Source organism: Salvelinus namaycush, chromosome 5, assembly GCF_016432855.1.
Source record: "Salvelinus namaycush isolate Seneca chromosome 5, SaNama_1.0, whole genome shotgun sequence".
In the NCBI taxonomy this organism is placed as follows: domain Eukaryota; kingdom Metazoa; phylum Chordata; class Actinopteri; order Salmoniformes; family Salmonidae; genus Salvelinus; species Salvelinus namaycush.
In genome coordinates, this window is record NC_052311.1 from 54626505 (window position 1) to 54643789 (window position 17285).

Consider the following 17285-nt stretch of genomic DNA (forward strand, 5'->3'; position numbering starts at 1 on the left):
GTATAGTATTGGGGCCTGGGTATAGTGCTGGGGCTGGCGTATAGTACTGGGGCTGGCGTATAGTACTGGGGTTGGGGTATAGTATTGGGGCCTGGGTATAGTGCTGGGGCTGGCTTATAGTACTGGGGCTGGCGTATAGTACTGGGGCTGGGGTATAGTATTGGGGCCTGGGTATAGTGCTGGGGCTGGCGTATAGTACTGGGGCTGGCGTATAGTACTGGGGCTGGCGTATAGTACTGGGGCTGGGGTTGGGGTATAGGGCTGGGTTTGGTGTATAGTGTTGGGGCTAGGGTATCGTACTGGAGTTGGGGTATAGTACTGGAGTTGGGGTATAGTACTGGGGCTGGCGTATAGTACTGGGGCTGGGGTATAGTACTGGGGTTGGGGTATTGTGCTGGGGCTGGCGTATAGTACTGGGGCTGGGGTATAGTACTGGGGTTGGGGTATTGTGCTGGGGCTGGCGTATAGTACTGGGGCTGGCGTATAGTACTGGTGCTGGCGTATAGTACTGTGGCTGGCATATAGTACTGGGGCTGGGGTATTGTGCTGGGGCTGGCGTATAGTACTGGGGCTGGCGTATAGTACTGGGGCTGGGGTATAGTGCTGGGGCCGGGGTATAGTGCTGGGGCTGGCGTATAGTGCTGGGGTATTGCACTGGGGCTGGGGTATAGGGATGGGCTATTGTACTGGGGTTGGGGTATAGTACTGGGGCTGGCGTATAGTACTGGTGCTGGCGTATAGTACTGTGGCTGGCGTATAGTACTGGTGCTGGCGTATAGTACTGTGGCTGGCATATAGTACTGGGGCCTGGGTATAGTGCTGGGGCTGGCGTATAGGGCTGGCATATAGTACTGAGATATAGTACTGGGGTTGGGGTATAGTACTGAGGCTGGTGTATAGGGCTGGGGTTGGGGTATAGTACTGAGGTATAGTACTGGGGTTGGGGTATAGTACTGGGGCTGGCGTATAGGGCTGGGGTTGGGGTATAGGGCTGGCGTATAGTACTGGGGTTGGGATATAGGGCTGGGGTATAGTACTGGGGCTGGGGTATAGGGCTGGCATATAGTACTGAGGTATAGTACTGTGGTTGGGGTATAGTACTGGGGCTTGTGTATAGGGCTGGGGTTGGGGTATAGGGCTGGGGTATAGGGCTGGCGTATAGTACTGGGGTTGGGGTATAGGGCTGGCATATAGTACTGGTGTATAGTACTGGGGCTGGTGTATAGTACTGGGGCTGGGGTATAGGGCTGGCATATAGTACTGGTGTATAGTACTGGGGCTGGGGTATAGGGCTGGCGTATAGTACTGGGGCTGGGGTATAGTGCTGGGGCATAGGGCTGGCGTATATTACTGGGGCTGGGGTATAGTACTGGGGTTGGGGTATAGTACTGGGGTTGGGGTTGGGGTATAGTACTGGGGTTGGGGTATGGGGCTGTGGTATAGGACTGGGGCTGGGGAGTGGGCTGTGCCACCTATGATGTCAGAACTCCAAGTCAACCTCAGCTCCAACTCAACAGCTACATTGGACATGTATCATTATTGCTGTTCTGTGTATATCTCTTCCCCTCTTACGTTTAGCAGAGGAATCCACACTTCTGTCCACTAGAGAGCAGTGTAACCTCAGTCAAAGACAGTCAAACCTGGAGGCTACTGCTTATAATGTGTGAAACAAAGAGGGTCAAAACTAGAAAAAGAGACAGATATGAAGATATAAAATCTATAGACGTGGCGACAGACAGACTGTGTGTGTGAGACTGGTCTTAGACTGTCTGTAGACATCCTGTTTGGTATACAGTCTATGGACATGAGCCTGGTTGTCACCCTTTTGAATGCTGTCTATACCTTCTCACCTGACCTCTTTATTGTGAGGGGTGATGTGTGGGTTACTAGTGTCACGAGAAAGAGTGGATCCAGGGATTAAACCCTGGTTTCCAGGGAAGAGAGGCATATACCTGTATGTGACTGGACCCTGGAGCATTACCACTAGACCACAGGCTCTGCACTAAAGAGGACTTTTTCTAACAAGATGTGTCTGCTGCTGTAAATGTGTTTAGAAATGATTGGTGAATGGTTTGGAAGTCTGGAAGTAGTGAGACCCTCAGCTAGAGTTCCAGAGTCTTATTCAATCAATTCAGGTGTGACATGACAGCACAAACATCATGACAGCACAATATTTTATTATTTAGTTCCTGTGAATCATTCTTATTTATGTTTTTACTGTCATTTTAAAACGTTGTGATTTTTATTGTTGTGTTTTTTGTCATCATCATCACTGATATCTTGATCATATGCCTTAAAGCTATTACAATATACAGTAATTATGTTCATCATCATCATCATCATCATCATCATCATCATCATCATCATCATCATCACGGATATCTTGATCATATGCCTTAAAGCTATTACAATATACAGTAATTATGTTCATCATCATCATCATCATCATCATCATCATCATCATCATCATCATCATCATCATCATCATCACGGATATCTTGATCATATGCCTTAAAGCTATTACAATATACAGTAATTATGTTCATCATCATCATCATCATCATCATCATCACTGATATCTTGATCATATGCCTTAAAGCTATTACAATATACAGTAATTATGTTCATCATCATCATCATCATCATCACTGATATCTTGATCATATGCCTTAAAGCTATTACAATATACAGTAATTATGTTCATCATCATCATCATCATCATCATCATCATCATCATCACTGATATCTTGATCATATGCCTTAAAGCTATTACAATATACAGTAATTATGTTCATCATCATCATCATCATCATCATCATCATCACTGATATCTTGATCATATGCCTTAAAGCTATTACAATATACAGTAATTATGTTCATCATCATCATCATCATCATCACTGATATCTTGATCATATGCCTTAAAGCTATTACAATATACAGTAATTGTGTTCATCATCATCATCATCACTGATATCTTGATCATATGCCTTAAAGCTATTACAATATACAGTAATTGTGTTCATCATCATCATCATCACTGATATCTTGATCATATGCCTTAAAGCTATTACAATATACAGTAATTATGTTCATCATCATCATCACTGATATCTTGATTATACTGTATGCTTTAAAGCTATTAAAATATACAGTAATTATGTTCATCCTCGTCATTGTTTATGTCTATGTATGTATTTATTTGTGTTGTTTTGTGTGTGTTCTCCATGTCTTGGTGTTGTTTTGTGTGTGTTCTCCATGTCTTGGTGTTGTTTTGTGTGTGTTCTCCATGTCTTGGTGTTGTTTTGTATGTGTTCTCCATGTCTTGGTGTTGTTTTGTGTGTGTTCTCCATGTCTTGGTGTTGTTTTGTGTGTGTTCTCCATGTCTTGGTGTTGTTTTGTGTGTGTTCTCCATGTCTTGGTGTTGTTTTGTGTGTGTTCTCCATGTCTTGGTGTTGTTTTGTATGTGTTCTCCATGTCTTGGTGTTGTTTTGTGTGTGTTCTCCATGTCTTGGTGTTGTTTTGTGTGTGTTCTCCATGTCTTTGTGTTGTGTATGCACTGAGCACTGAGCTGTCCACACTTATCTTTTTAGGGTCAAAGAAGAACAAAAGCCTCAGCCGGCACAGTAAGTAACACATTACCCAGAGTGCTCTAGGCTTTGACACTTCTTCCTGTTGGTCAATGTAGCTTCCTGTCTCAGTGGGCCCCGCCCCTTCTCCCCTGATATTGGCTCGCCCTGGTGTGTCATTTGCATTCTGATTGGCTTGTAAGAGAGTTTCACCTTTAGGCTCCTTACTTCCTCATCCATGTGTGAACTGGATGCTTCTATTCAGCTACCTTCTGTTCTGCATTATGTCCAAATCTACCTCGAAACACAGCAACTATCTGATCTATATGAAAACGTTATACTACTACTCTACTACCACCTTCCTAACTATTGGCTGACCATTCAATGCAATTCCCATTTCCATTGGCTGTAACTTCTTTCCTGCTTTTATACTTCCTCTGCTCCTCTTTCTCTGTTGTTGTGGATGTGGTTGACTGTCCCTCTTTCTTGGTCTGCTGTGATCACAGTGAATGTCCCTGCTAGGCTTCCGTACAGTACCGCCACTCTGACTTTGTGTAAGCCTTGCTGGGTGTGTGTGCTTTAATGGGGGATTCCCTTGTCTCAGCCAGCCCAGACAATGTGTTGATTCTTCATCTTTCTGTGGTGTGGTGTACAGTCACGTTGTTTGCTTACTTATTTGAACAGGTGGTTTAGTCCCTTTAGTGGGATCACTGAGCTGGTAAATAACGTTCTGCAACCGCAGCAAAAGTCCCAAAATGAGAAGGAGCCTGAGCCTGTGTCTGAGCCTGAGACGTAAGTAAGATGTGCACTGTCCGCCCCTGAACCAGACAGTTACTGTAGTAGGCCTAAACATACAGTATGGCTGACTAGTGTGGTCTGTACAACATGTTTGACCTCTGACCTGTCAGATACTGCCAAGAGCATAGGCGGCGCGTGAGTCTCAAGTTTGGGGAAGCTCATTTTCACCATTCTCCTTTATATTAAAGCATTCCATGCATCACCACTTTTGCAGACTTATGTAAGATAGTCTGCTATTCCCAATGTGATGAGTAGATTGGATAGTCATGATTTATGCTAATAATATAACTCAATCACTGTTTGGGAAATATATGGGCTTTTATAAACACATTTCATGCAATTCTACTACACTTTATACGACTGGAGATGTATTTTTTATTTTATTTAACTTTTATCTAACCAGGCAAGTCAATAAGAACAAATTCTTATTTACAACGACGGCCTGGCAAGAGGCAAAAAGCCTCCTGGCCTCGGACAAAAAAACTTTGTATGCCAAAACGGACAACACAGACTGTAACGTTCGTCTGGTGGTGTATGAACGGACCAAGGCGCAGCGGGTGATGAATACATAACTGAATTTATTTACAAGACGAAACACTGACAAAACACTAGAACAAACTACAAAACAATAAACGAAGGCAACAGACCTGAAACAAACGAACTTACATATAGACGAAGGACGCATGAAACAGGAACAGACTACATAAACCGAACGAACAAACAAACCGAAACAGTCCCGTGTGGCGTAACATACAGACACTGACACAGGAGACAACCACCCACAAACAAAGTGTGAAAACACCTACCTTAATATGATTCTCAATCAGAGGAGATGAAAACCACCTGCCTCTAATTGAGAACCATATCAGGTACCCAAAACCAACATAGAAACAGAAAACATAGACTGCCCACCCAAAACTCACGCCCTGACCAATAAACACATACCAAACAACAGAAAACAGGTCAGGAACGTGACAGAACCCCCCCCCCTCAAGGTGCGAACTCCGGGCGCACCCCTACAACTCAAGGGGAGGGTCTGGGTGGGCATCTGTCCGCGGTGGCGGCTCCGGCGGTGGACGAGGACACCACTCCACCACTGTCTTTGTCCCCCTCCTTAGCGTCCTTTGAGTGGCGACCCTCGCCCCCGACCATGGTCCAGGAACCTTCACCAACGCTCCTCTAAAATAGAGGAGACAACTCAGGACAAAGAGGTAGCTCAGGACAAAGAGGTAGCTCAGGACAGAGAGGTAGCTCAGGACAGAGAGGTAGCTCCGGACAGAGAGGTAGCTCCGGACAGAGAGGTAGCTTAGGACAGAGGGACAACTCTGTACTAATGGCAGCTCCGGACTGAGTGGCAGCTCCGGACTGAGTGGCAGCTCATGACTGAGTGGCAGCTCATGACTGAGTGGCAGCTCATGACTGAGTGGCAGCTCATGACTGGAGGGCAGCTCATGACTGGAGGGCAGCTCATGACTGGAGGGCAGCTCATGACTGGAGGGCAGCTCATGACTGTAGGGCAGCTCATGACTGTAGGGCAGCTCATGACTGTAGGGCAGCTCATGACTGAAGGGCAGCTCATGACTGTAGGGCAGCTCATGACTGAAGGGCAGCTCATGACTGAAGGGCAGCTCATGACTGTAGGGCAGCTCATGACTGTAGGGCAGCTCTGGCAGCTCCTGACTGGCTGGCGGTTCTGGCAGCTCCTGACTGGCTGGCGGATCTGGCCGCTCCTGACTGGCTGGCGGCTCTGGCCGCTCCTGACTGGCTGGCGGCTCTGGCAGCTCCTGACTGGCTGGCGGCTCTGGCAGCTCCTGACTGGCTGGCGGCTCTGGCAGCTCCTGACTGGCTGGCGGCTCTGGCAGCTCCTGACTGGCTGGCGGCTCTGGCAGCTCCTGACTGGCTGGCGGCTCTGGCGGCTCGGGACAGACGGACGGCTCTAGCGGCTCGGGACAGACGGGCGGCTCTAATGGCTCGGGACAGACGGGCGGCTCTAATGGCTCGTGGCAGACGGATGGCTCAGAAGGCGCTGGGCAGACGGATGGCTCAGAAGGCGCTGGGCAGACGGATGGCTCAGAAGGCGCTGGGCAGACGGATGGCTCAGAAGGCGCTGGGCAGACGGATGGCTCAGAAGGCGCTGGGCAGACGGATGGCTCAGAAGGCGCTGGGCAGACAGATGGCTCAGACGGCGCTGGGCAGACAGATGGCTCAGACGGCGCTGGGCAGACAGATGGCTCAGACGGCGCTGGGCAGACAGATGGCTCAGACGGCACTGGGCAGACAGATGGCTCAGACGGCGCTGGGCAGACGGATGGCTCAGACGGCGCTGGGCAGACGGATGGCTCAGACGGCGCTGGGCAGACGGATGGCTCAGACGGCGCTGGGCAGACGGATGGCTCAGATGGCACTGGGCAGACGGATGGCTCAGATGGCACTGGGCAGACGGATGGCTCAGACGGAGCTGGGCAGACAGGCAGTGCAGAAGGCGTTGGGCAGACGGCCGACTCTGACCCGCTGAGGCGCACAGTAGGCCTGGTGCGTGGTGCCGGAACTGGTGGTACCGGACTGGAGACACGCACCTCAAGGCTAGTGCGGGGAGCAGGAACAGGGCACACTGGACTCTCGATGCGCACTATAGGCCTGGTGCGTGGTACCGGAACTGGAGGTACCGGGCTGAGGGCACGCACCCCAGGGCGAGTGCGGGGAGAAGGAACAGTGCGTACAGGGCTCTGGAGACGCACAGGTGGCTTAGTGCGTGGTGCCGGAACTGGAGGCACTGGGCTGGAGACACGCACCATAGGGAGAGTGCGTGGAGGAGGAACAGGGCTCTGGAAACGCACTGGAAGCCTGGTGCGTGGTGTAGGCACTGGTAGTACTAGGCTGGGGCGGGAAGGTGGCGCCGGATATACCGGACCGTGTAGGCGTACTGGCTCCCTTGAGCACTGAGCCTGCCCAACCTTACCTGGTTGTATGCTCCCCGTCGCCTGACCAGTGCGGGGAGGTGGAATAACCCGCACCGGGCTATGTAGGCGAACCGGGGACACCATGCGTAAGGCTGGTGCCATGTAAGCCGGCCCAAGGAGACGTACTGGTGGCCAGATATGTAGAGCCGGCTTCATGGCACTTGGCTCAATGCTCAATCTAGCCCTACCAGTGCGGGGAGGTGGAATAACCCGCACCGGGCTATGCACACGTACAGGAGACACCGTGCGCTCTACTGCGTAACACGGTGTCTGCCCGTACTCCCGCTCTCCACGGTTAGCCTGGGAAGTGGGCGCAGGTCTCCTACCTGCCCTAGACCCACTACCTCTTAGCCCCCCCCCAAGAAATTTTTGGGTTGTACTTGCGGGCTTTTCGGGCTTCCGTGCTAGACGCGTCCCCTCATAACGCCGGTTCCTCTCTCCGGTTTCCTCCGCTCTCCGAGCTGCCTCCAGCTGTTCCCATGGGCGGCGATTCACTCCAACTTTAGCCCATGGTCCTTTTCCTTCCATGATTTCCTCCCAAGACCAGAAATCCTGCTTCGTGCGCTGTCCGTTAACCCGCTGCTTGATCCGGGTTTGGTGGGTGGTTCTGTAATGTTCGTCTGGTGGTGTATGAACGGACCAAGGCGCAGCGGGTGATGAATACATAACTGAATTTATTTACAAGACGAAACACTGACAAAACACTAGAACAAACTACAAAACAATAAACGAAGGCAACAGACCTGAAACAAACGAACTTACATATAGACGAAGGACGCATGAAACAGGAACAGACTACATAAACCGAACGAACAAACAAACCGAAACAGTCCCGTGTGGCGTAACATACAGACACTGACACAGGAGACAACCACCCACAAACAAACAGTGTGAAAACACCTACCTTAATATGATTCTCAATCAGAGGAGATGAAAACCACCTGCCTCTAATTGAGAACCATATCAGGTACCCAAAACCAACATAGAAACAGAAAACATAGACTGCCCACCCAAAACTCACGCCCTGACCAATAAACACATACCAAACAACAGAAAACAGGTCAGGAACGTGACACAGACAGAAGACACTGGCAACAGCACAAATACAACAGCAAACAAACTGTTGGGGTGACAACTAGAAACCATGACATGTCTCAACAACCTGTTCCTCCTCCAGGGACACCAGGTCCTGTAGTTTTATGTTGTCTTGGAGGGAATTCCAAGACAAGGGGGCTGAGTAATGAAAGGACTTTTTCCATGCTCAGTTCAAATGTCCGTGACTCTTAGCCTGAAACCAGATTGAGATCTGAGCTTGTATGTGTTTTTATTTCAAGCTAGAAGAGAGGATAGATAAAATGGCAGTTTTCCTAAAATGACCTTATAAATTAGAACGTACCAGTGTTGGAGCCTGCGAGTTGCTAGAGATGTCCACCCGACGGATCACAATGGAGAGTTAGATAGACATCTCTGATTGGTGACAAAACGAAGGGCTGCATGATACAGAGTCAAGAGCCTTCAATGTACTGTAGAGCTTGAGGCTCGCACATACATAGCTGAATCTGTTATTACGACAAAAATTACAGGGTAGTTTAAACTCTGCTGACTGACAAACAGATTAATAAAAACGACGTTGTCTGCAACTATCTAATAGGCCTACGAAAAGAGGAGCCAGAAAGACAATATGGAAGAGGAAATGATTGTCCAAAAACTGACCCAATGATAAAGACAGTGAATATGCATACTCACTGGGGATACGGCCGATGCTCCGCTAAAATAAATTACTGTTCGCTCAAATAAATTGAGAATTTTGATAACAGGCAGATTAGTCTTTTCATGGTGGTCTCCATACAGCAATAGCCATTTGCTTTTCCACCGATGTTTTCACACGATTGTATTTTTAAATATTGCGATATGCCTGGCTGGGCCTCTCTTTCGCTGACATTCGCAATTCAACAATCATCTATTCGGTATTTGCCGTGCACGCTTCCCAAATTGAGGACCCTTCCGGCTATGCGATTTAAACAATCCACAGGTTTTTATTATTTTTTAAGAAGCTTTTTGGTGTAGTAATGATTTGATGTATTTCTGTATAGACAGGATTAGTCTAATTAGGCTATATAATTTTGGCAATTAATTCAATTTACTTTAGGATTAACCTTATTAACCAGACGCTGCCTATGGCCAAGAGTCAAGTCTGCTTTCAAATGATACTTTTGGACAGCTGGAGCAAGCACACAATTTTTCTTCAGGAAAATGCCCATATTCTTTAGGATTATTTTACTATGGTGAAGAATACAAGAAATTGCATCTATAAAATGCACGATATATTTTTGGATTAAGTGACAGCCATTTACATTTTAAAACTGTAATAGTGCCAAAATAGTAACAGATTATATCAATATTACATTGTGGTTGAATAAATGCATCTGACGTGCACCGTGACTGTGCTATAAAAAATAACCTCCTGAGTTCATACTTAAGGCCAACAGGCAGACATGTATTGAGTTTCCGGTCTTGGCTGGGTCCTGGTAGGGATACTATGTTAACTCCGTCATACAGTATACAGTAGAGGCCAGGGCAGGGCTCATGTTTCAGCCTGTTTATGTTTCAGCCTGTTTATGTTGGTGTGGTTCAGAGGTAAGAAGGGTCGGATAGACAGCCAGATCTGATACAATGAGCAGCATATGATTACATGTCAGCTGTGTCATGCGCGTTTGACCAGGTTTGACCGAGAGGGAGATGGATTAGGAACGGGAGCCATCCACCAGCTGCCTGAACCTCTCAATACCCCTCTCCTCCCCCTCTCTCCTCCTCTATTTCTCTCTCCTCTATTTCTCTCCTCCTCCCTCTCACTCTATTCCTCTCCATCTTTTCCCTGGCCATCTCCTCTACCTACCCCTCCTTTCCCTCTCTTTCTCCTTCTCCCTATCTCTTCCTACCTCTCTCCTCTTCCTAACCCTCTTCCTGGTTTAGAGAGAGTTGCATCTTGAATGGCAGCTCTCTAGTGACTCTCTCTAGTGAATCTAGAAGCCTCTATATGCCCACTAAACCAGGGGTTCTCAAACCTTTTGGGGTCAGTAACCCCTTTTGTGATAACAAATTCATCAGGGACCCCCTCATAATTCGAGTGAGATAAAAATAGCAAGGAGTTTTACTATGACTTCGGTAGTGCATGGCCGGAAAATCCAAGTCTCTGGCCGTGGGAAGAAACATTTTAAAGACCCACCTCTTGGCATCGGAGACCAAAAAGTTGCAGTTTTCAAGCTAATTTCTTGCAGTTTTAGACATTTTGTCATGGAACAGAGAGATGTTTTGTTGTTACAGCATCTAAGCTAATATCCTGCAATTCTACACATTTTGCCATGAGGCAGAGAGAAAACGTAGCAATTTTAAAGCGTAAAGCTAGAGTCCTTAATTGAAACAATAACAAAGCGGGCATTCCGCCTCTGTTTTAGTAAAAAGCTGAGAGATGGGCCAGGAGAAATGTAACCACTCTCAAATTCATAGACAGAGCTATGGATGCAAGGACTGACCATCCATGATATCAAAATGATAGTTTTACTAATGTTCTGAGGCTATACCGTGTTTGTTTACATTTACAAGCTATTTTGTGTTCTGATGGGCTAAGACAGTTGAACTAAACTCATGAGGCATTTACAAGTTATATTCTTCAAGACTCAATGGGTATATCATGGTATTCCATACCAAAAATGAATGTAGCAACTAAGGATTCTAGTTTTAAAGTACAGTGCATTTAGGTAAAAACATTTTTTTTGCAGAATACAAGAACATAATACATATAGTATTAAGTTGAAAACATTTTAATTGGTGGGGCACTGTGGATACCAAAATCCCTGTGAGCCTCCCAAGCCCATGTGACCCAGGGTTAAGAGCACAAGTTGTAGATGAATTATGTTACATTTTATTTATTGTATTGTAGTACACCTTCTGAACTTATTCCACGGATCCCTTGGCCCAAATGTAATCTGTGGTTAGAAGTATTTTTTTTTGTGTGTCTGGCGTCGGACCCCCTGCAGTACTGCGGACCCCATTTTGAGAACCCCTGCCCTAAACAGCAGACACTGCTACCCAATATGCACATACCATTAACAAGTCTTCTATCTGTAGACTTGTTCTGGTGTCTGTGTGTGTGTGTGTGTGTGTGTCTGTCTGTGTGTTAAACAACACCACACCACCACGTCCCAGGTCTAATCTGTGTTCAGTATATAGTGACAGTAGTAGCCCAGTGTTGTTCATCCAGAGTGGGTACAGCAGCTTGGCAGTGTGACACAGAGAGGTGCCATCCAGGGTTCCGTCTCTATCTAGTGTTCAGCAGGGTGATAGTCATCAGACAAGGCCCAGCCACATTGAGTCACACGCCAATTACATTTGGGATCTAAATAAAAGGCCTGTTTGTGGGAAAGAAAAGGCAGCGTGTTTATCACCTACGCGACACCAAGCCATGCATACGGACGGTAAAAATGATAGCTCTGGTTAATAATTCACGTGACTAATGAATGTTGCAGGGGAAAATGTGGAGACGAAACCAATTCTAATCGCCATATTATGAAGTCAGCCAGGGTTTTAGTTTCTAAGGATACACCCGATTGACATGTGTCATACAAAATGCATGCTGGTCTGTCTGTGTGAGGTAGCGTTTCAGGGTCCTCAGGTCCGGTTGGACCTGTCATGTGTGGGTGCATTGGGAGAGTATAGGACAAGATGACACTGTATGTACATCTGGTGTTTTGAGCAGGCGGTGCAGATTAAAAGAGAATGTTGAGCTAAAAGCTCCCTTCCAAATGACCCCCTTTTCTTTATTTGGCACCCTTTTCCCACAGGGCACTAGTGCACTGTGTAGGGAATAGGGTGCCATTTGGGACGCATTCAAAGACTTTTGAAGGGTTGCCGTTGTTTCAGTAAACCACATGGAGGCCTACACAATAGTCTGATTCCTCTGCGCTGTCTAAAGGCACTGTTAGCCCGATGGTTGGATGGATGCTGTAGTGTAGGCTACCCAGTCATGATGTTGTTGCTGTGTAAAACAGATTTGATGTGTTCTTTCCACTGAAGTGTGGGCATTGACATTTGGAGGGCTGTATTAGCTTACGTCTCGGGACCCGCCCTGAAATAGAAACACAGGTACAAATGATTCATTAAACGCCGGGAACCTGAGTAAGTGGAATTAAGTTAGGCTCTTAAACTTGTGATGCAAACTCTATACCTTCCTACCTGGCCCGCCTTGTTTCAGTAAAGATGGGTGCAGCTCTATGTGAATGTTGATCTATAGTAACAGTACAACAATATGCAATGCAGAACATACAAACATTTCTCTGACAGTTGTGTGTAACAAACTGTAGGTTATTTGGTTGACAAAACCTTTTGGTTACACTTTCTATAAGTATATATAATCAAGGCCATTATAAAGCATGTTCCTCATAGAAAGTGTTCCCTACATTTCTCTTAGAAAGGAATCAGAGCTGCATACGTCGCTTTGCTGTCTACCAACACTAATGGACTTCACACAACATCCTGCAGTTAGCTACAGCACAAAGACATCTGAAATGACTTCCTATCCCCTGAAGTGCATTGTTATACTCTGGAGAAAGTAGTGCACTTTAACGGAACTAGGGACTAGGGAGCCATTTAGGACAAAGTTTCTGTTCTGAACTGATCTTTTCCTAACTGTGCTCCTCTCTTGCTTCCTTCCTTGTAGGAAGTTGCACCAGCAGTTTGAGAGCTACAAGGACCAGGTGAAGAAGATGGGGGACGATACGACCCCGCAGACGGGAACGACAGGAGAACCCCAGAAGAACCCCAATGACTCTCCTACCTGCGGGATTTGCCACAAAACCAAATTCGCTGACGGCTGCGGCCACCTCTGTTCATATTGCCAAACTAAATTCTGTGCTCGGTGCGGAGGACGAGTGTCTCTGCGGTCAAATAAGGTGAGGAGGTTGAGCCTATCTACCTCTGTTTGTCTGTGTCTATGAACGCACGCACGCACGCACGCACGCACGCACGCACGCACGCACGCACGCACACACACACACACACACACACACACACACACACACACACACACACACACACACACACACACACACACACACACACACACACGCGCGCATACCTGGACATTTTTTTGTAGTGATTGTCCTCTTGTAAGATTACAGTGAGAAGGTGGAAGTAATTTGTCGATACAATTCGTTTTATGCAATCACATGCAGACCAGTCCAGTCCAGCTGTCGTGAGAGAGTGGTTTTTTGCTGCTACTCTCTCTCTTGGGTCCCAAAAATAGCCTGACTAGTACATCCATTTCTGTCTCAAATCAAATCCTCCACTGGGTTATGAAACATTAGTGTGAAATCAGAAACTGGGCCTCAAGCCAGATACAGACAGTGGTGCAGCTCACAACACATCCCTACTGACGATCTATACCATATACCAACTCCTACCAATGTTTCTCCCATTCATATTCTCTGCATGACTGTGAATGTGGTGAGGGATGATTCTAGATGCAGTGATTTCTTCAGGTCTTGTTTTTAGCTTGGTGTCAGGTAGCCTAGTGGTTAAAAGTGTTGGGCAGGGCCTCCCGAGTGGCGCAGTGGTCTAAGGCACTATATCGCAGTGCTAGCTGTGCCAGCTGTGCCACTAGAGATTCTGGGTTCGAGCCCAGGCTCTGTCGCAGCCGGCCGTGACCCGGAGGCCCATGGGGCGGCGCACAATTGGCCCAGCGTCATCCGGGTTAGGGAGGGTTTGGCCGGCAGGGATATCCTTGTCTCATCGCGCACTGGCGACTCCTGTGGCGGGCTGGGCGCAGTGCACGCTGACACGGTAGCCAGATGTACGGTGTTTCCTCCGACACATTGGTGCGGCTGGCTTCCGGGTTGGATGGGCATTGTGTCAAGAAGCAGTGCGGCTTGGTTGGGTTTTGTTTCAGAGGACGCATGGCTCTCGACCTTCGCCTCTCCCGAGTCCGTACGGGAGTTGCAGCGATGAGACAAGACTAACTACTACCAATTGGATACCATGAAATTGGGGAGAAAAAAGGGGTGAAAAAAAAAAAAATAATAATAATAATATGTGTTGGGCCAGTAGTCGAAAGGCTGCTGGTTTAAATCCCAGAGTCGATGTGCCCTTGAGCAAGGCACTTAACCGCAGTTGCTCTGGATAAGAGGGTCTGCTAAATATGTCAAATGTAAATCTCTTTCTTTACCACTGGGGGGAGCTTCTCCCCTGGCGTCTCACGACAGCCCTAAATCTCATGGCTGCTGTGTATTACCATGCTGCTCCACTGTCTAACTAACTAACCTTGTTGTGAAATCCTCCTACAGAGTCAGCCTTTACATATTATTATGTGACTGAGTGTTTATGCTTGGTGCCGTCCAATACCCTCACTGTCGGAATGCGATGTGTCAAAGTGTACTAATGTCACTCACAATCTTTCTCCCCGTTCCTTTCCTCCTCTCTCTCTCTCTTTGTCCCTGTCTTCCACTCCCTCTATCTCTGCCTGCTGCATTCCTGCTCTCATGGAATTGCAACAGGAGGACAAAGTGGTTAGCAAATCCTTTTCCAACCTTTTGCGCATCTCGACTAAGAAAAGTCTGAATAGAAGCATCACTCCTTCGCCCCCATAAGATGCTTCGCAGACTGTAATATACACATACAGTACCCTGAATACATGATTTTTGACCAATCACATCTGTGAGTCAATCATATCATGTTGAAGGCCAGACCAAAATGGAACATATAAAGTATATGTCAGAAAATATGTTTTGGTATCTTTGCTCCATTTTCAATGCAAAGTTTGTAACAAATCCCTGTCAAAGTTTCCCCTTAACAGCTATGACTGAGCTGAGAGTCCACCTCCACTGGACCTTCCGTCTGTTGGCTGCCAAGGCTGCCTGTCTGTCTTTGTTGTTGACGGATTATGGGTGGAGGATGGGTTTCCTCCAGAGTTGTAGCCTACAGATGGTGTTGAGTAGTGGCTCGGGGCTGGCAGGAGGCAGCAGCAGCAGTCGGGTTGGGACAGTGTGATGAGTAGCGGGAGTGTTGGCAGATCTGCCCTGGGATCAGATCAAAGGATAGGAGGATAGGCCCACTGCTGCCCTGCCCACTGTTAGCCTGGTATTGTAGCTATCTGTCTTCTTGGCCATGAAAATACATTGGTTGCATCCCAAATGGCACATGCAGCTAAAGTATTTGAAAGGAAAACAGTTGTTATTACTGGTCTGGAGGTGGAGGAGGTACAGTAGAGGAATGGAGATGGAGATGGTGGAGGAGGTACAGTAGAGGAATGGAGATGGAGATGGTGGAGGTGGAGGAGGTACAGTAGAGGAATGGAGATGGTGGAGGTGGAGGAGGTACAGTAGAGGAATGGAGATGGTGGAGGTGGAGGAGGTACAGTAGAGGAATGGAGATGGAGATGGTGGGGGTGGAGGTGGAGGAGGTACAGTAGAGGAATGGAGATGGAGATGGAGGGGGTGGAGGTGGAGGAGGTACAGTAGAGGAATGGAGATGGAGATGGAGGGGGTGGAGGTGGAGGTGGAGGTGTACATACGTTCAGTAGATGTGCTGCTGTCTCAGCCAGAGGGACATTGTTTACACAGCCACTGCCTCCCCTGTATCTAGTTGCAGGGCTCCAAGCCCTCACGGAGCCCTCAGGGCCAGCTGATCCAGGGGTTTGGTTCCCAGACAGGGCTGGGTGACCAGATAGTTTTTCAACCCAAGGAGGGTGATGTCACTGGGGGCCCGACTGCTTGGCCTCTGAGGGCAGGGCCCATGGACCTAAAGGATGTCTCAAATGGCACCCTGTTCCCTATATAGTGAACTACTTTTGACCAGAGCCCTACACATGTTGGACACAGTAAAGCCCTTTCATGTTTACACACACACGCCGCGTGCACACAGACACACACACAACACTTTTCAGAGTCTCATAATAAGAATAGATGTTATGTTATTGCAAGTTCATTAACTAAGACTATATAGCTCAGTTGGGGATGTTTTGGTCAGCCCAACCACCTGCAGTAGTTTGTCACGTCTGAAAGCTTGTGTGTCAGTCAAAGAGGTGCTTGTGGTGGTGGTGAAATCTGTTCTTTTTCCATCAGTATTCTCTTTCCTTCCCACAACCAGTGGCAGCCGTGATGAGAGATCTCTTGTTCTGTGAAACGGCATCAATATTTACACGCCTCAGTGTCTGGGGCCTCTAACAGAGCTGTTGGACACTGGAATACGATAGGACAGAATTGCTGCTGAGAGTTTCACAGAGAGGCAGGAGAAGAAGCAGGAGGGAAGGTTTGAGATGGATTTGAGTTACATTAGACTGAGCCCCGGTATGATTTATTTTCTTATTTAGTCTAGTATAGCCTATCAGACTCATGGCTATGACAATAAAATATGATCTTTTGTTATATATCTTTGCTTGATATTAGCCTACAGTAAAGAGGTGAATGACATCCAGTCTGATAAGACAGTACTGAGGGCCTTTATGTGTAACCACAGGTCAGTGGCTCTGCTCAGCTGCTACACAGTAGACAAAACTTACACCAGGAAGGATTTTGGAGATATAGATGGATCCTTTGAAATACATACTGTGCACTATGTACAGTTTTTTAACCCCCAGAATCCTTCTCCCTCCCCAGTCCTTATAGTAGGACTGTTCAACATTTCAATTCCTCTGATGTTGCTAAAAAATGCCTCAGGAATCAACAGTCTCCTGAGACCAAGTCATTCGTGATTAAAGGGACTTTTGAGGACATCACATGTGCTGTGGTGCTCTTGGCTCGCAGCTTTCATTCACTCTGCTGCAAACGAACAGAACTCACACTTATTGGATCTTTCTGGACTCATCAAAGTAAAAATAGCCTAATATTCCAGTGAATTTAGAAGAACACGTTGTTGTGGCGCATCAGAATTAGCTTGGTGAGTTCCTGAGCGTCACGGGCGTGTAACC

The 17285-nt window shown here is 47.3% G+C and overlaps 1 protein-coding gene across 1 annotated transcript in view; it reads left to right on the forward strand.

Moving 5' to 3' along the window:
• The window catches only part of LOC120047193 (regulating synaptic membrane exocytosis protein 2-like), a 221937-nt gene that overhangs the window by 31375 nt on the left and 173277 nt on the right, over window positions 1-17285 (forward strand). Inside the window, exon 2 of the mRNA XM_038992724.1 lies at window positions 13044-13275. Within this exon, the coding sequence (XP_038848652.1) occupies window positions 13044-13275 (232 nt within the window). The remainder of the gene's footprint in view (window positions 1-13043; window positions 13276-17285) is intronic.